This window comes from Pleurodeles waltl, chromosome 2_1 (assembly GCF_031143425.1).
Source record: "Pleurodeles waltl isolate 20211129_DDA chromosome 2_1, aPleWal1.hap1.20221129, whole genome shotgun sequence".
Classification (NCBI taxonomy): Eukaryota; Metazoa; Chordata; class Amphibia; order Caudata; family Salamandridae; genus Pleurodeles; species Pleurodeles waltl.
Genome location: NC_090438.1, coordinates 283,859,980 through 283,879,203, shown reverse-complemented (window position 1 = coordinate 283,879,203; position 19,224 = coordinate 283,859,980). Strand labels below are relative to the sequence as shown.

The following is a 19,224-nucleotide window of genomic DNA, read 5'->3' as shown; positions in this document are numbered from 1 at the left end:
GAAGAAGGTGTCTTCCAGGAACTGGCAGTAGGACGGAGTTGAGCTTGACTCCATCCTCAACCCGAAAAGGCCCCACAAGCTCATCTTTGATGATACCAGCCCAAACCAGTACTCCACCTCCACCTTGCTGGCGTCTGAGTCAGACTGGAGCTCTCTGCCCTTTACCAATCCAGCCACGGGCCCATCCATCTGGCCCATCAAGACTCACTCTCATTTCATCAGTCCATAAAACCTTAGAAAAATCAGTCTTGAGATATTTCTTGGCCCAGTCTTGACGTTTCAGCTTGTGTGTCTTGTTCAGTGGTGGTCGTCTTTCAGCCTTTCTTACCTTGGCCATGTCTCTGAGTATTGCACACCTTGTGCTTTTGGGCACTCCAGTGATGTTGCAGCTCTGAAATATGGCCAAACTGGTGGCAAGTGGCATCGTGGCAGCTGCACGCTTGACTTTTCTCAGTTCATGGGCAGTTATTTTGCGCCTTGGTTTTTCCACACGCTTCTTGCGACCCTGTTGACTATTTTGAATGAAACGCTTGATTGTTCGATGATCACGCTTCAGAAGCTTTGCAATTTTAAGAGTGCTGCATCCCTCTGCAAGATATCTCACTATTTTTGACTTTTCTGAGCCTGTCAAGTCCTTCTTTTGACCCATTTTGCCAAAGGAAAGGAAGTTGCCTAATAATTATGCACACCTGATATAGGGTGTTGATGTCATTAGACCACACCCCTTCTCATTACAGAGATGCACATCACCTAATATGCTTAATTGGTAGTAGGCTTTCGAGCCTATACAGCTTGGAGTAAGACAACATGCATAAAGAGGATGATGTGGTCAAAATACTAATTTGCCTAATAATTCTGCACTCCCTGTACTATCTCAAAGTGAGAGATAGTGTGCACAGAGTCCAAGGGTTACCCTTAGAGGTAAGATAGTGGCAAAATTAGATAATTCTAATGCTCTATTTTGTGGTAGGGTGGTCGAGCAGTAGGCTTATCAGAGGGTAGTGTTAAGAATTTGTTGTACGCACACAGTCAATAAATGAGGAACACACACTCAAAGACTTAACTCCAGGCCAATAGTTTTTATATAAAAAAATATATTTTCTTAATTTATTTTAGAACCACAAGATTCAAGATTTGAAGTATATACATAAAATGCAAGGTACTCCACACAGGTAAGTAAGGAACTTTGAATTAGAGCAGTAACATACACAGTTTTAGTTAAAATGGCAATAAGCTATCTTAAAAGTGGACACAGTGCACAAATCAACAGTTCCTGGGGAGGTAAGTATTGGTTAGTTTTGCAGGTAAGTAAGGCACTTACAAGTTCAAGTTCCTGGGCATAGGCAGCCCACCGTTGGGGGTTCAAGGCAACCCCAAAGTCACTGCACCAGCAACACAGGGCCGGTCAGGTGGAGAGGTCAAAGGAGGGCCCAAAACACATAAGCGCCTATGGAGAACAGGGTTGCTCCGGTTCCAGTCTGCCAACAGGTAAGTACCTTTGTCTTCGGAGGGCAGACCAGGGGGGTTTTGTGGAGCACTGGGGGGAACAAGTAGGCACACAAAACACACCATCAGCGCGACAAGGGCGGCCAGGTGCAGTGTGCAAAGCAGGCGTCGGGTTTTCAATAGGAATCAATGGAGGGACCCGGGGGGTCACTCTAGCGGTGCATGCAGGGCACAGGGGGGCTTCTCGGGCCAGCCACCGACTGGGCTAGGCAGAGGGTTGCCTGGTGGTCACTCATGCACTGGAGTTTGGTTCCTTCTGGTCCTGGGTGCAGTGCTTGGTCCAGGCGTCTGGTTATTTGTTCCAGGCAGTCGCGGTCGGGGGAGCCTCTGGTTCCTCTCTGCATGCATAGCTGTGGGGAACCAGAGGGGTCGTCTCAGGTTACTCACAAGGTTGCAGTCACCTGGGAGTCCTCCCTGTAGTGTTGGTTCTCTGGATGTCGAGCTGGGGGTGTCAGGTGCAGTGTGTGAAGTCTCACGCTTCTGGCGGGAAGAGTGAGTTCTTTAAAAGTTGCAAAGTTGTTGCTGTTTGTGAACAGTGCTGCTGTTCTCTGGAGTTTCTTGGTCCTGCGGTTCAGGGCAGTCCTCCGAGGCTTCAGAGGTCGAGGGTCCCTGTCGGATGCGTCGCTGTGCAGGTTCTTTGAGTCTGGAGACAGGCCAGTAGGGCTGGGGCCAAGTCAGTTGTCGTGTCTGTCGTCTCTGCAGGGCTTTCAGGTCAGCAGTCCTTCTTGTTGTAGGTTGCAGGAATCTGATTTCCTGGGTTCTGGGTCGCCCCTAAATACTAAATTTAGGTGTGTGTTTAGGTCAGGATGGCAGTAGCCAATGGCTCCTGTCCTGTAGGGTGGGGGGTGGGCACATACCTTATCCTATTGTGGGAATCCTCCAATCTCAAGAGGGAGATTTCTCAAGGCAGGGGTCACCTCAGGACACCTTAGGGGCTGTCCTGACTGGTGGGTGAATCCTTGTTTTTCTCATTATCTCCTCCAGCCTTGCTGCAAAAAGTGGGGGCAGTGGCCGAGGGGCTGGCATCGCCACTAGCTGGGATGCCCTGGGGTGTTGTAACAAAAGGCATGAGCCTTTGAGGCTCACCACCAGGTGTTACAGTTCCTGCAGGGGGAGTTGAGAAGCACCTCCACCCAGTACAGGCTTTGTTTCTGCCCTTAGAGAGCACAAAGGCTCTCATCCCAGGGGGGCAGAAACTGGTCTCCGTGGCAGGCTGGCACAGACCAGTCAGTCCTGCACTGAAGGGTTAGGTAAAATACAGGGGGCATCTGCTAAGATGCCCTCTGTGTGCATTTTGTAATACATCCAACACTGGCATCAGTGTGGGTTTATTATTCTGAGAAGTTTGATACCAAACTTTCCAGTATTCAGTGTAGCCATAATGGAGCTGTGGAGTTCCTTTAGAAAAACTCCCAGACCATATACTTAATATGGCAACACTGTACTTACAATGTCTAAGAATCGAATTAGACACTGTATGGGCATATTGCTCATGTAGCTATGCCCTCACCTGTGGTATAGTGCACCCTGCCTTAGGGCTGTAAAGCCTGCTAGGGGGATGACTTACCTATACCACAGGCAGCATTTTGTGGGCATGGCATCCTGAGGGGGATGCCATGTCGACTTTGCCTTTTTCTCCCCACCAACACACACAATCTGCAATGGCAGTGTGCAAATGTTAGGTGAGTGTCCCTTAGGGAGGCACAACACATGCTGCAGCCCTTAGGTTCCCTCCCTGATCACAGGGCCCTTGGTACCAATGGTACATTTTACAAGGACTTATCTGTGTGCCAGGGATGTGCCAATTGTGGAACAATGGTACATTTTTAAATGAAAGAAGACTGGTGCTGGGGCCTGGTTAGCAGGGTCCCAGTACACTTCTCAGTCAAGTCAGCATCAAGATCAGGCAAAAAGCACGGGGTAACTGCAACAGGGAGCCATTTTCCTACAACTCCTTTTTATGTGACTTTCCTGTGGATGAAAGTGTGTGTTTTGACGGGCCTTGGTCAAATACAACTCGACACACTGCTCCCGGGTGGCCTTTGGTTGGATGGAGTAAGAAGACTCACAGGCCACTGTTGTGTGTTCTGTTTCCAGAGACTACAATCAGATGTCCTATGAATCATCTTACTGTAGTACTTGCCACAATATTTACCCTAAAACGTTTGGAGGAGAAATTTGATGTAATTCCTATTCATATACTGAAAAATGTAGTCACTAAGATGCCAAGAGAGTGATCCAAACCCATGCCATTGAGAAGAAAAACAAGAACTAATGTTAACTGGTGCAAAATGGACTCGTTATTTACCTTCGGTAACACTCTTTCAGGTGGCTGCTCTAACCGCAGATTATTCAACTTCAAATATACCCCAGTGGTGTATAGTCAGGTGGAAGTCTTGGTCCTTTTGCTGAGACAGGAGGTCCTTGAGAAGTGGTAGCCTAATCAATGGACAAATGCTCATGTCCACGAGTTCTGGCTACTACACGTCTCCTGGCCTATTCAGGGTTAAAAGATGATGTGGGCTGGTCGCTCTGGATCTTCTTCAGAACGTGAGGCATATGAGGTGGTGGTAAGGTGTAAAGGAGGCCTTTTCATCATTTCAGTTGTAAAGCATTGCCTAATGAGTGCTCTTGCAGAAACTCGAGTGCACAAAATTGATGACAATATGCATTTCTTGACTGTGGCAAAAAACATCTAGCCATGGCTTTCCTTACTGGTGGAAAATGTTTTGCGCCACATTGGGATGCAGATGCCAATCATGCTCTGTAAGACGTCATTTGTTTAGCTAGTCAGCTCTGGAATTCAGAGACCTCACCAGGTGATTGGCAATCCGGAAGACTCCCTGATGCTCTAACCACTCCCAGAGGTCCAAACCCTACTGGCAGAAGACCCAGGACCCCACTCCATCCTGCTCGCTGCAGTACCACACGGTGGTGGTGTCGTCCGCAAGGACCTGCACCAGCTTCCCCTTGATAGATGGCAAGACAGCCTTCAGGACCAGAGGAATGGCCTGCACTCCAACCGGCTGATTTAGAGCTGGCCCTCGGCTGGAGACCAGAGTCCATAGACTTACCTCTTTCCCCATATAAGAAAACAAGTTACTTACCTGTAACTACAGTTATCCAGTATTGGTATCTTTCATAAATTCACATGCTTGATTCATCCCCGTCGTCGAAGTGGGAGTCCCACTGTACATAAAATAGCAATAAATAATAAAAAAAATGTTTTGGCCATAGGCTATAATGGAGCCAGCACTTGCTCACATAGCCTATCCATGCCCTTTTGTGAAAGGACCCAAACCTGCCTGCTGTCCAATCAGGCATCAGCACCCTCTAGAACCTTCTCCAGAGAAGCTCCCTTCCTCAGATTTTCCAGCACGAGAGTGAAAAAATTAAAACCTGAGAGGAAATGCGAGCATCAAAGGGAAGGAGGGTGGGTCGCATGTGAATTTATGAAAGATACTAATACTGGATAACTGTAGTTACAGGTAAGTAACTTGTTTTCTTATCCAGTATTGGATCTTTCATAAATTCACATGCTTGAATCTGAATAGACAGCAGTATGGTTGATAAACACTGTATCCAGCGTGGGTGGAGGGTGCGAGCATGAAGACCCTCTATCTCAAATATAAATAATAATAATAATCATAGTAAACTCATACATTTCTGAACGTGAGTTACGAAGGAATACAGATACTTTAAGTACGTGTATATATAAAGTAAAATTCATGCTGTAAATACCAATATAAAAAAAAATATATATATATATGTGTATATGTATACACATCCATAAATACATACATTCACCTTACATATTCACAGGGAAGCATAATAGAAACATGGTAATTTGCATCTCAAACCACATGACTATAACTAAGGAAAGGTTTCACCTTAATGAAAGAGATGGCGTAGCACAGCTTGTCCTACTAGAGAGTCTGTTCTTTGTGATGACTCCAGACAATAGTGCTGCGTAAAGGAGTGCGTAGTTTTCCATGTCGCAGCCTGGCAAATTTTATCAAGGGCAATACCTTGAAACAAAGCAGCTGATGTGGAGACTGCTCTTGTGGAGTGGACTCTCAGGCGCCTAGTCAAGGGTTTTCCTGCCTTGGTGTGACAAAATTGGATTGTTGAAGAAATCCATCGGGCTATAGTGGCCTTGGTTACTCCTGTTCCCTGACGTCCCAGAGAATAAGATACTAGGAGTTGGTCTGATTTTCTGATGTGTTTGGTACTGTGCAGGTAACATTTTAGGCATTGTTTGATGTCCAAAGAGTGGAGAGGTCTCTCTGCTATCGTAGTAGGGTTTGGAAAAAAGGTTTGTAGAATAACGGGTTAATTGAGGTGGAACGAAGATGGAACTTTGGGAATATATTTGGGATTGGTTAGGAGCATAACGAAGTCCTCAGAGAAAACTAAAAAGGGTTCTTTAGTAGTTAACGCCTGTATATCACTGACTCTCCTGGTAGAGGTGAGAGCGAGCAAGGTTGACACTTTCCAGGTGATGTACTTGAGTTCCGCCCTATGAATGGGCTCAAAAGGAGCTTTCATGAGTTGGGAAAGAACAATATTAAGGTGCCACTGTGGCGGAGGTAAGCGTACCGGAGGAAAGGTGCGGAACAGCCCTTTCATAAACTGTTTGATGACTCTGGTTGAACCGATAGACGGCATGTCAGCCGATCATCTGTAAGAGGCTATAGCTGCTAGGTGAATCTTGACTGATGCATGGGAAAGACCAGCTTTGGAGAGGGAGAGCAGGTAAGAAAGAATTTGCTCAGGATTAATCTGAAATGGGTGAAAATTGTTCTGAGAGCACCAAACACAGAATCTCTTCCAGTTGAGTTTGTAAGTCTTGTTCGTGCTCTCTGCTCGTGCCTTAGATAATATGAGCCTACATTCTTGATCAATGTTCATATCTTGGAACTCTCTGTACTCAGAAGCCAAGCATTCAAGTGTAGTGAAGTTGGGTCGGGATGTAAGATGAGACCCTGATTCTTCGTTAGAAGATTGTGGTTGCAAGGGAGGCGGACTGGATTGGCTACTGACCGGAGTAGGAGCTCCGTGTACCAGTACTGCCTCGGCCACTTGGGGGCTATGAGAATGATCCTGCAGCATTCGGTCTTCATTTTCCTGAGGAGCCTGGGAATCAGTGGAATGGGGGGAAAAGCATATGCAAAGATCCCGGACCATCTTATCAAAAGAGCATTTCCCCACGACCCCGGGTATCGACTGACGTAAAACTGGCATTTGGCGTTCAGATTGGTGGCGAACAAGTCTAGGATCGGCCGACCCCATCGTTGGAAGATGTCCTCGAGTATGGTCTGGTTGAGTTCCCACTCGTGACAGTTGTCGTCTGCCCTGCTGAGAGAGTCCGCTAGAGCATTGTTGACCCCAGCCAGGTGCTCTGCCCTGAGGCAGACGTTGTTCAGTGTGAGCCAGTTCCAGAGAGACTGAGCTCTTGAGAGGGAGAGGGATCTTGTTCCTCCCTGCTTGTTGATGTAGAACATGCTTGTTGTGTTGTCTGTTCGGACTAACACTGATGATCCTGCGATGCGTGGCAGAAAAGCTTTGAGTGTGAGATGAATCGACTTCAGGTCCAACAGGTTTATGTGCATCTCTTTTTGGAGCTCGGACCATCTGCCTTGAATGCACATGTCCTGTAAGTGGCCTCCCCATCCTTCCAAGGAGGCGTCCGTGGTGATGACAAAATCTGTTATTGGTGCCAGAAAAGTTAGACTGTGGGAGAGGTGGTTGATGTGAGACCACCATTCTAACGCCTGCCGAATCTTTGGTGTGATAGTTATTAAGTCGTCGAAGGATCCTTGCGACTGGGTCCATTGAAGTTGCAGTTCTTCTTGCAGCGGCCTCATTTTGAGTCTTGCTAGCCGCACTAGGACTATGGCTGAGGAAATCATGCCCAGAAGCGATTTGAATAATCGTACTGAAATGAACTTTCTTGTGGAGATTGTGACAGCCAATTGGGTCAGCTTCTGCTGCCTTGCTTGGGTAAGATATGCCTTGTTTTGGATAGTGTCTAATTCTGCTCCCAGGAAAACTCTCCTGCGTGTGCGAAGCACGACTGACTTCTGTAGGTTCACTGTTAGACCCAAACTGTTGAATAGTTTTAGGCAGGCGTTTGTGGCTTTGGAGGCTAGTAGAGATGACGGAGCTTTTATGAGCCAGTCGTCCAGGTATGGGAACACCTGGAAACCCTTGCTTCTGAGAGAGGCTGCGACTAGGGCAAGGCATTTCGTGAAAATTCTCGGAGCTGATCTGAGGCCAAATGGTAGGACTCTGAACTGATAATGGGCACCGGCTACTGTAAAACGGAGATATTTGCGATGCTTTTGGTGTATTGGAATGTGGAAGTAGGCGTTCTGGAGATCTAGATCATAAAATCTCCAGGATTCAAGAGGTGCAAGATATCTGACAGTGTGATCATTCTGAAGGATTGTTTCCGAAGGAACTTGTTGAGTTTCCTGAGGTCTAGTATAGGACGCCACTCTCCTGACTTCTTCCTTATGAGGAAAAACCGGGAGTAGAATCCAAGACCCCGTTGTTGCAGAGGAACTGTCTCTATAGCCCCTTTGGCCAGAAGGCTGAAGACTTACGCTTGAAGCAGACAAAGATGGAGAGACCTGCCTGAAGACCTTCTTGCACAAACCCCATGTGCGTATCCATGTGCAGCTAAGTCTGCCCCATCTGCTGCTGCGCTGATGACCTGGTTGGAGACCAGACATCCCTCTTGAAGGATCTCCTGGAAGTCCTGCCTGTCCTCCCTAGGTAATTTGTCTGCGAACCTGTTCAGAGAGTCCCACAGGAGTGCAGAAGCGCTGGAGACCTTCATCATAGAAGCCACCGTGCCGCACATTTTTCTCCCCAGAGAGTCTAGATGTCTGCTCTCCTTGTCCGGTGGAACCGTGGAGGATGATGCTACTGAGTGAGTTTTTCGGGCTGCGGCCAATATGACTGAGTCCGGTGGCAGATCCGTCCTGAGAAATAAAGGATCTTGTTCAGGCACTTTATATTTTTTCAAGATCCTAACAGGAGCTGATTTGAGGGTGGCTGGCGCTAAAAAGGTGTCCATGGTTGGTTGCAACAGACCAGGCACTAGCGGCAGCAGCTTTTTCGAAACCGCTCTATGCTGCAGAGTCTCAAAAATGACGGATGAGGAGGTTGACGGTTCTAGAACCTCTATGTTTAGCTTCTGTGCTCCCCTGATAAGCACCTCATTAAAGGTAGTGATGTCGTCCACCGGTGAAATCCTAGCTGGTGGAGAATCCGTTAAGGTGGGGGAGTATCGTCTGACGGATGACCCTGACGATGACCAAGAGGGCGATCTTCTGTGTCTTGATTGTGACCCAGATTGTCTCTGGGAGCGTGACCTGCTGCGAGATGCTGTAGCAGAGCGCCCAGGCCTCGTGGTCGGCAGGTGAGAAGCAGAACGAGCCCGTTCTGCCCGCGCTGTCGGTGACAGTGTTCTCGGGAGAGAGGCAGTAGGAGAGTACGGGGAGGCCGTTGGTCTATTAAGGCTCTCCAACCACCTCGGTGACAAATTGATGGGCGACACATGCCCCGATGATGCATCTCTCGACCGAGATGATCCACTTCTTATGGAGACCACCGGAGATGGAGTGGTCTTATCCGCTGGCGGAAGCCGATGCTCTGCCCCCTGCAAGACAGGTAAAACCTGTGCCGACAGTTGTAATGACGTTGAAGGGAGTGCCGCTGGTTGTTCCTGTCTCGACGTTGAGTGCCTCGACGTCGAATGGCGATCTCTGGACCGCGACCTGCTCACCGGCGTGTGCCTCGCCGTCGAGCCGCCGACGGAGGATGTCCTCGTTCCCGCCGCTGAGGCGATTTCGACATCGCCTTCCTTGACGTCGAGGGGTGCGAGGCCTTCGGTGGCGAATGGGCACGCCGGTGATGGCTCGACGTCGATCGGTGGGTTGCCGTCGACGGAGATCTGCCCCTGCGGTGGCCATGTTCTCTCGACGCCGTATCCTCCGACGTCGGTCGGGTCGCCGTCGACAGCGATCTATGATGGTGAGATGGTGGCAGCGACGACGTCGACGGGAAACAAACAGGTACCTTCCTACCTGCTGACGTTGATCTAGCCTATCTCTCCTGAGAATGGCTTGTTGGCCGCCTGGGAAGAGAAGAGGATGATGTTTTCTGCCTCTAGTGAAGCCCATGAAGCCTGATCTTCTCCCTGTCCTTCAGAGGCCTCTTTGACATTTTCTTGCAGTGTTTGCAAGTGTCAGGGCAGTGACTCTGAGGCAGGCACACCATGCAGAGAGTGTGTGGATCTGACTGGGCCTTCTTCCCACAGCAAGGGCATTTCACAAAAAGTGAAGGCATTTTTCAGTCAGGAAAAAACTTCCAGACTCCGACAATGATGTTAGATATCGAGTAAAGATGGAAAAACCGCTGTTCTGAAGTATTTTTCGGAGAAAAACTCAGAAAAACTGAGAGCTCAATGCTCCAGGATCCTCTCAGAAGAAGCCGGAAAAAATAACTGACCTAACTGTGAACCAACTGTCACCTCTCCTTCACCCCTGAGGCATGGTGGGATACTGGAGGTGCTCAGGGTCTTAAAGGCACGGTGCCAAAGTTTTTATGCTTCTCCTGTGTTAACCTGCATGCAGCCTATTGGCTAAGAATTCTCTAGTGTTTTTCAATGTAGTTTTTTATCTTTTTACTCTGATGATTACTACTACTGATTTCCTTAGGCCCAGTGGTGGGGTTTTAGTAGATATGTTTTCTCTTATTGTAATTTTGAGAACAATTAAAAAAAAAAAACTCCATAGAAATAAAGCATTTTAGCCTGTTTATGATTATAATCTGCATTGCTGTTTTACACATGTCTATATGAGTTTAGTATGAAAATTTTTCTACTAAAAATGCTATATATATTTTTCGTGCATATTTCATACTTTATATATGTGTATTTTATATATGCTCCAGGGTCCCCGCACAAGGGCGGGAATATTCAATGTTTATGACTATTGATGAGGATCCCCTGGAAGAGAACCTTGGCACCTCTTCTGACGCTGGTTTCAATTTTCCACCTGGCCAGTCTAAAGACAAACTGCCATGCTAAAAAGAAAGCAGAAGTTCTTGACCTCCAACTTCCCTCAGTAGAGGTTAAAACCAATGTACTTACTGAGGTTCTGAAGCCATGGCAGAACTCTTCGATACCACTCCTTACATTTAATGAGGCCCTTACACACACACCGTCTTGGGCACCTGAGGGGAGACAGGATCTTGCAACTGTCAACAGACAAATAGCCTAACGGCACAGTCCAGCACTGAGGGATCCACCTTTACTTCTGTAGCAACCATGCCCAAAGAAAGTTGTGGTTCAGACTTCCATCAGTCTTCTAAACCCAAATCCGTTTCAAACCACCCTGCCAGACAGATTCAAAATGTTTGGAGGTTTTCGGGAAACAGATGTACTGGTCTGCCAGCCTTCTATCTAGCTGCATCCTTGGGCAATTCAATGCAGTTCAAGTTGCATCCTGGGGCGTTTCTTGCATGCGGTGTGGGACATGGTAAGTGATATCTTGCCTGCAATCCCTGGTGATCTTTCTGCTTACCTCCAACAAATATCTGCTCGTTCAGCAATTCCCACAACAGTATCATTCCTTTTGAAAGCTTTGGAAAAGAGATACCACAGTGTCAAAGAAAAACAAACCAGCACCATGGGAGGAACAATTTTCTGGAGGAAGAATAGAATAGGTGTCTTTGGCAGAAGAACCCTTTGGAGAATAGCTATCTGTTTGGAGCCTCAGCTGAGGAAGGGGCAGAACGAGGATACCCTTAAGGGCACATGACAGAAATAGTTTGGCTTCCTGCTCCCTGATGGAATTCAAATATATGGAGGTACAGGAGTCACAAGTCGAGGGGTTGTGGTCAAGTCCCAGACACTATAGGCACATGGCATGAGGATTTGACAGGGACAGCTTTTTTCAATAGCACTGACAGGGGTTGAACCACAAAACTGTAAGAGGTGGTGTAAAAGCACTGTTGAAACGTTTGAGAAATTTGACCAACACTGAAGAAGGAATCAACACTAGTGCACCAGGTGGCACTGTATATAGTTTGGTGTTGTCACGTCCTGGCTGGACCAAGCTGCTAGTGAAGCTGTATGGCACAGCTGGTAGTGCTAGAGAGTCATTGCTGAGGACAAAAATGCAGATCCAGTCTGGGGAGTATTATGAAGATGAGGAATTAGGTTAATCACTCTGCAGAAAGGTTATTTTTCAGAGAATTCCCTATGATTGAATGATGCTCATTACAGAAAATAGAACATAACAAAACGGGTCAAACATTTATGGTGGCCCCACGCCTGCCTTAACTCCTTTAAACAAATTCATCATTATTATTATGCCACAGGTAGTAGGTGCCTCAGTTAAATGGACAGCTAAAGCTAGACTGCAGAAAAATAGTGGTAGCCAGTTATTCATTTATGGGAACCTTTGGCCACCATATACTGCAATATTACGCAAAAATGTATTGACTCAATTCAGTTTAATTGAAGCATTCAAAGAATTAATGTTAACCTTCTTTCTTTCGAGCCTCTCCTGCATATTTTGTAGCATTATTTTTTCCCTCTCTAGTTTTTGCTTTTCAGCTTCTTCCAAAGCTTTAGCCTCGGCTTCTTCTTTCTAGAATTCAAAGATAATAAATTTAATTAAAATACATTAAAACGCAAAAACGAATCTAGAGAACACAGATGAACACAAAATCAATCAGAAATATATTCTGTGGTATACATTTTAAGCATGTTCAAACATCTATTAAAATGGTAACAGGTGTGTAATTTAATATTCCCAACTGTATTGCTAGTAATGCAAGTCTGCAGACCCCAGTCTTTACAATACTTGTTCAGACTAACACATACCTGTATGGTTCTTGTAAACAATATCACTTAATATGAGCGCCCTTTGTGTTCTTGAGCCCACCCTCATATGAGAGTAACCAGAAAATCAAATTAAGTGATGAGAAGCTCAATAATTTTGTGCACTGGGCTTTCATCTGTGGAACAGTCTACCAATTCATTTAAGCCACTTTTCTTTTCTTTCATTTTTTTTTTACAAAAACACTAAAAAAAAAAATGGTTCTTCTGCTCAGCTCAGTTGTCTGTTGCCTCATTTTCGTGATCTTGGTCTAGCCTTGACTGTGCATTAAAATAGTAACACTTCTGCTGCATTGGATCTTTCACAGATTGACATGAATACATTAGTTCTAATAAACCGGAGATCCTCCTTGGTCAGTGTTTCTACAATAGGGTACATATACTCTCAATTAATGACAAAACAGCCTATCTGAGCTAAAATCCATGTAAGGAAGTGGGGAGAATCATAGCACAACTCCTCTAAGAGGCTCAACTGCTCAGATTCTATGCTGTATGACAATGGTGAGAAAAACCTTTGGAGCTGAGCTACTGCCTTTCTTTATCTTTTTTTCAACAATCCTTCATTTTCAAAGCATTCTTTAACTTCATCTGCAGAAAGAAAAGGAGCAGTGAGCCCTTTTTCACAATTTTTGTGGGTGAATGTTTGAGTTCAGGAAGTTCTATTTAACATGCCGTAGACATGTTCAAAGAAATTATTTTTTTCAGCTTTGTCTTCCCAAAAGCCATTTGCCTGTCACTGGTAAATATCTAATTTCTAATTAACTAGCTGCATTCAGAGTCTGCAACAGGGAATCTATTTGATGCAAGAGGACATGAGTATCAGAAGATATTTGTACTGTCAGACTGGTATAGTGGAGAGGCTTGATGTGAATGTGGCTAAATTCCTCAACTTTGCTTTACTGTCAGGGGTTGGCAATGCCTCATCCTGAGACCTTTTGGAAAATGCCCCCAGGAAGGTAAGTCTTTGCATGGAATAACAATGTATTAACCTAGTTTACACTAAACCTAAAGTGATGGAAGAGTATCAGATTAGTTGTTTGTTCTGTTTCCTACTCTGTTGCACCATTCAAAAGCCAATTGTCTATCCACAGGAATACCTGAAATTCACCCTTGTTTAGATAGGATTCTACTAGGGGATAGGCACTTTCTGAAGACTGATGGGGATGATCTTGGACAGAGCCGGGACCTCAGATACTAGTATAGGGGTGCCAATCTCAGATATCCGCAGTGATGTTGGCTGTTAGGGTTAGGAGAATAGGCATCCTGATCAATCAATCAATCAATACTTATAGAGCACAGCTTATCACCCATGAGGGTATCTAGGCGCAGGGTTGTTGGGCTTAGCCGAACAGCCAGGTCTTGAGTCTCTTCCTAAAGTCAATCAACAAGGGTGATGTTCGAAGGTAGAGGGCGTTCCATGATTTGGCAGCGAGGAGAGAGGAGCGGGCTCCCCTGTGGTTATGGCGGATGTGCGGTGTCTGTGCAAGGGCAAGGGAGGTGCAAAGGTTTCTGGATGGATGGTGGAAGTTCAGGTGGTGGTTGTTCATGTCTGCTGGTCCTTGGTAATTCCTTTGTAGGAGTGACAGTAACTTGAATAAGCATCTTTTCTAGACGGGGAGCTAGTGGAGGTTTCTCAGGTGTTGGGTGATGTGGGCCCATTTGTGCTGGTTCAGGATCAATCTGGCTGCTGAGTTCTGTAGCATATGTACCCTTCTTGTATTATTTTTTGGGGGGGGGTGGGGGGTGCTTCCTACAGTGCATTTCCTTAGTTCAGTCAACTGATGATTAAGGCTTGTGTGACTTTTTCTTCAGCTGATGGGAAGTCATTTGAAGATTCTTCAGGGTAGGCTGAGTGTGTGGAAACAGGTGGACAACACTGTTGATCTGTCATTTCATGGTGAGTTCGCTGTCCTGGGTGATGCCGAGGTTCCAGGTGTAGACTTTTGGTGTGGGAGTGGATCAGAGTTTGGCGGGCCACCAAGTGCCGTTCCAGGGGGGAGGCATGGTTGCCAAAGATCAGCACTTTTGGACTTATCAGCGTTGAACTTCGGGCAGTTGTCCTTCATGCAGTCTGCAACAACTTTCATGCAGCTATGGAAGTTGGTCTTAATGGTGGTGGTTTCTGCTGAGAGGGAGAGGATGAGCTAGGTATCGTCAGCATAGGGTATGATGTTGAGATCGTGGGTTCTGATGATGTTGGCTAGAGGCATCATGTAAGTGTTGAAGTGGAACTGAGGGATGAACCCTGAGATATGCCGTAGATGGTTCTCGTGGGTTCCGAAATGAAGGTTGATAGTTGGATTCTCTGCGTTCGTACCGTGGGGATTGATACAATCCACTTGAGTGCGTCTCCCCAGATCCCTACGCAGTGCAGGGTCTTCATGAGTGTGTGGTTGGATACAGTGTCAAAAGCTGCGCAGATGTTCAAGGTACATCAGGAACTCCTCTTGTAGGAACAAGGGAAGGCCCTCCTCAAGCATGATCATTCTGAAGAAGTGCGACCAATGGAGCTTGTTCAATTCTCAAAGGTCCAGGGCTCCAATTGCCTGCTGCTTTCTTATCTAAAAAGAACTATGAGTAAACCCGTGATTTATTTGGCTTTTTAGAGAGTTTTTTATTGTCCCGTGGAGAAGCGGTTTGAGAATCACCTGCTGCAACTAGTTTAAAGCGTTGCGATGTTCCACGGTCAGTGGATGGTAGGGTGCTTTTTTTTCTTCTTTGTTTTTAAATAAACTCAAGGTTGTGGATAATCTGAAGTACACATTGATGTGTAGTAGTGATGTCTCACTCTGGATCAAAATCTGAATATTATCCTCCCAACAGAATGAAAAGTGGGGTAAGCTGGCAGTGTAGATAAGTTAGACTTGCTTGTGTGTCTTGGCTACAGACATGCCAATCTCTTCATTATTTTTGTTGGCTTTTGGTATACAACTGCTATGTGGAACTTGAGTAAGACTGATCATTAAAGAAGTGGCAGTATTGTTCATGCTGCTTATTCTGGGAAACACAAATAGGAGAAACAACCTCTGTAGGATTGAGACTGTGTGGCAAAAGAATCCAAGGGGCTTAAAAAACTGAAGCACCCCAAAGGACCCCACTGTGTTAACATTTATTTCCTTTATGTACCTTGTCCCCATGTTTGCGAAAGAGCGTCTAGCTGTCAAATGATATGTCCATTGCTTTTTGTTGCACTTAAGAAGGAAGGAGATGCTTTTCTGAAGAACTGCTAACCCTGCAAGCTAACTGAATACCATGGTGGAGACATCCATCACTGTATCAAAGACGGCTACTGATTTACTTACTTTCCTCATCATGTCCTTTGAAAACAAATCCTACCAGAGAACAATGTTGCTCCATATCTAGTTGCTATGACAGCCCAGAACGGGAGGGCGTTTGCCACCTATATTACTGTTGCTGCCATGGAGCTTACTTTTTTGCCCTATCTGACAGCATAGAGGTGACTGCTGTTGGGATCTTTGTTGCACTGCTGCAGCTATTAGCACTGAATAAGGACAAGGATGGCCGACAAATAAGATGGTGACTAATCCGGAGCCCAATTGTTTTTCTCCGGATGAAGAAACATAGCTGAAGCAGTAGCTGAAGAATTAATTAGTCTTACGGCCTCCTGCCAGTAAAAAAAGGTTAGGATGGGAAAAGACTTAATGGAATTCTTTAGTTTATCCTTGGAAACATTGCTTTAACTAGGTCGGATTTCTTTGCCGCTCTCTCCAAAAAAGCATGGAATTTGGAGAGGTCACACGTACAGAAGTACAAGTTACTTACCTTCGGTAACAAATTATCTGGTAGAGACTATCTAGCTGCAGATTCCTTACCTTAGAATTCCCTGGCGTCACCTTTCAATCTGGAATTTTTCTGCTGAGCAGTACCCTGCGCTTGCCGTCGGGTGGCATCGTCTGGATCCGTGTGTGTTGTCCGGCTCCACATGGTGTCGTCAGCGTCGTTGGAGCCATCTGTGATGTCAAGGTCTTCTATATAGGCACCATCCCGGCGCGCGTACGTCAGTTCTTTTCCACAACTTCCCACGCCAGAAGTGCAGAGTCATGGGAGAACTGACAATTATTTACTATTCTTTTTGAGTAAAAAGACATGCCCTTGAGAAAGGGAAAAAATATGAAAAACAATGTATATAATCGCAGAGCGGGGAAGCTTGGGTGGGTATAAAGAATCTGCAGCTAAATAGTCTCTCTCCCAGATAATTTGTTACCGAAGGTAAATAACTTGTTCATCTGATACAGACTTCTAGCTGCAGATTCCTTACTTTAGAATAGATGCCCAAGATATAACTCCTGGTGGTGGGCTGCGAAAATATACTTCACACCAGGAAGTCCTGTAGGAACGAGCAAGCAAAATGCCCCTCTCTTCTCACCTGGCTATCCAGGCAGTAGTGTCTTGCAAAGGTGTGCAAGGAAGCCCACGTTGCCGCTTGGCAAATATCAAGTACCGGTACGCCTCGAGCTAACGCAGTGGCAGCAGCTTTCCCACTGGTAGAGTGAGCTCTTAAGCCCTCAGGAGGCTGCTTTTTAGCCAAAGCGTAGCAAATTTTAATAAAGAGAATGACCCAGGGCGAAATGGCTAGTTTCTGGACTGCCCGACCCTTCTTTGCACCAAAGTTGGTCTTTTTGGGTCCAGCCGATGGAGACGCTCCTCTTCGTCAGAGGGATGCAGTGGAGCAAAGGTGGGCAGGGTGATATTTTGGCCCAGATGGAAGGGGAGGAGAGAGGCACAAGTTCTGAGGACTACCTTATCAGGATATATCGTGAGATATGGCGGTTTCGATGATAAAGCCTACATCTTACTCACTCTCCTGCCAGATGTGATCGCCACTACGAAGGCTGTTATGATAGTGAGCAGCTGGAGAGAAAAGTTATGAAAAGGCTGAAAAGGAGCACACAATAGAAAAGTGAGCACTAGATTAAGATCCCACTGGGGCATAACAAAAGGCGTAGGTGAAAATATATGTACAAGCCATTTTAAGAATCACTGTACAATGGGAGACTTAAATAAAGATTGTTGATCAGGCAAGCGAAGAAAAGCCGATAAGGCAGAAAGATAGCCCTTAAGAGTCCCTAAGGAGGAACCCTGTTGGGCGAGTGTCAGAATGAACGGAAGGATGTTAGAAAGAGAAGAAGAAAGAGGATCAATAGACCTCTCTATACAATATGATACAAAACGATTCCAACGGCAGGCGTAAATTGACTTAGGAGAAGGACGCCTGGTTTCCAGAATGACATCACAGATCTCCAGAGGGAGGTCATAAACCATCAACTGTCGCCGCTCAATCTCCACACATGAAGCCGCAGAGTTGCCAGGTTTGGGTGGAGAACCTTCCCCTGTGGCTGCGACACAAGATCCTCCCAAAGAGGCAACCTGATTGGAGGACTGATGCTCATTTTGAGAAGCTCTGGATACCAGACTCTTCGTGCCCAATCCGGAGCCACTAGGATTACTTGGGCCCTGTCGTTCTTGATTTTCTTGAGAACTCTGGGCAGAAGTGGTATGGGCAGAAAGGCGTACAGGAGGCCTAAACTCCACTCGCAACAAAAAGCTTTGCCTAGCGATAGCCGCCTTGGAAACTTCAACGCGCAATACTGCTGACATTGCGCGTTCTCTGCGGAGGCGAACAGATCCAACCAAGGCTCTTCCCACTGCTGAAAGAGTCCTTGCGCCACCTCCGGATGGAGATTTAATTTGTGATTCGCTAAGCATCGCCGGCTGAGTTCGTCCGCCCTGGCGTTCAGAGACCCTGGCAGGTGTTGAACCACCAGGGTAATGCCTTCCTGTTCCAGCCATGTCGAGAGACGTAGAGCCTCTTGACAAAGAGTCCACGACCCCACAATGCCCTGCTTGTTGCAGTACCACATTGCAGTAGTGTTGTCCGTGAACACCTGCACTACCTTCCTTTTCACAACAGGAAGAAACAATTTTAATGATAGATGTATCGCCCGAAGCGCCAACAAGTTGATATGGAGCCCGGATTCTGCCGGAGACCAGAGACCTCTGATCTCCACCTCTCCCAGATGGCCGCCCCATCCCAGAAATGATGCATCTGTCACTACTGTGAGATCTGGTTGGAGAAGGGAGAGGAGTCTGCCTTTGACCCAATCGCAGTTCACTAACCACCACTGCAGATCCTTTGCAGTTCCCTCCGAGATCTGAACCAAGTCAGTAAGATTTCCCTGATGCTGTGCCCATTGGAACTTCAGGTCCCACTGCAGAGCCCTCAAATGCCATCTGGCATGCTTGACCAATAGGATACAGGAAGCCATGAGTCCCAACAGCCTCAGAGTCTGTCTCACTGAAATCCAGGATAGAGGCCGAAACATCGGTATCATAACCTGAATATCCTATACTCGCTGCTCAGGAGGATAGGCCCGATACTGCACTGTGTCCAGAACAGCTCCGATCAAAGTGAGCTTCTGAAAGGGAATCAGGTATGACTTCGGCACATTTATAGTGAACCCTAGCGAATGCAGGAGGTTCGCCGTCATCTGGAGGTGGGTGACGAGAGCCTGGGGCGTCGGAGCCTTCAACAGCCAGTCGTCTAGGTAGGGGAAGACTGAAATCCCTAACCTGCGCAGCTGAGCTGACACCACTGCCATCACCTTCGTGAATCGCGAGGGGCACTGGTGAGACCGAAAGGGAGCACGGTAAACTGAAAATGCTCATGGCCCACCTTGAACCGCAAGTAACGGCTGTGGGCGGGCAGGATGGGGATGTGAAAATACGCAACCGGCAAGTCCAATGCTACCATCCAGTCTTCCTGGTCTAGGGCAGACAAG

At 46.6% G+C, this 19,224-nt stretch overlaps 1 protein-coding gene across 17 annotated transcripts in view; it reads right to left on the bottom strand.

The window, feature by feature from the left end:
• MAP7D3 (MAP7 domain containing 3) overlaps nucleotides 1-19,224 on the bottom strand; it is a 543,746-nt gene that overhangs the window by 207,884 nt on the left and 316,638 nt on the right. For all 17 annotated transcript variants that reach the window (XM_069212462.1, XM_069212464.1, XM_069212463.1 and 14 more), the window contains one exon: nucleotides 12,069-12,173. In XM_069212462.1, the coding sequence (XP_069068563.1) occupies nucleotides 12,069-12,173 (105 nt within the window). The remainder of the gene's footprint in view (nucleotides 1-12,068; nucleotides 12,174-19,224) is intronic.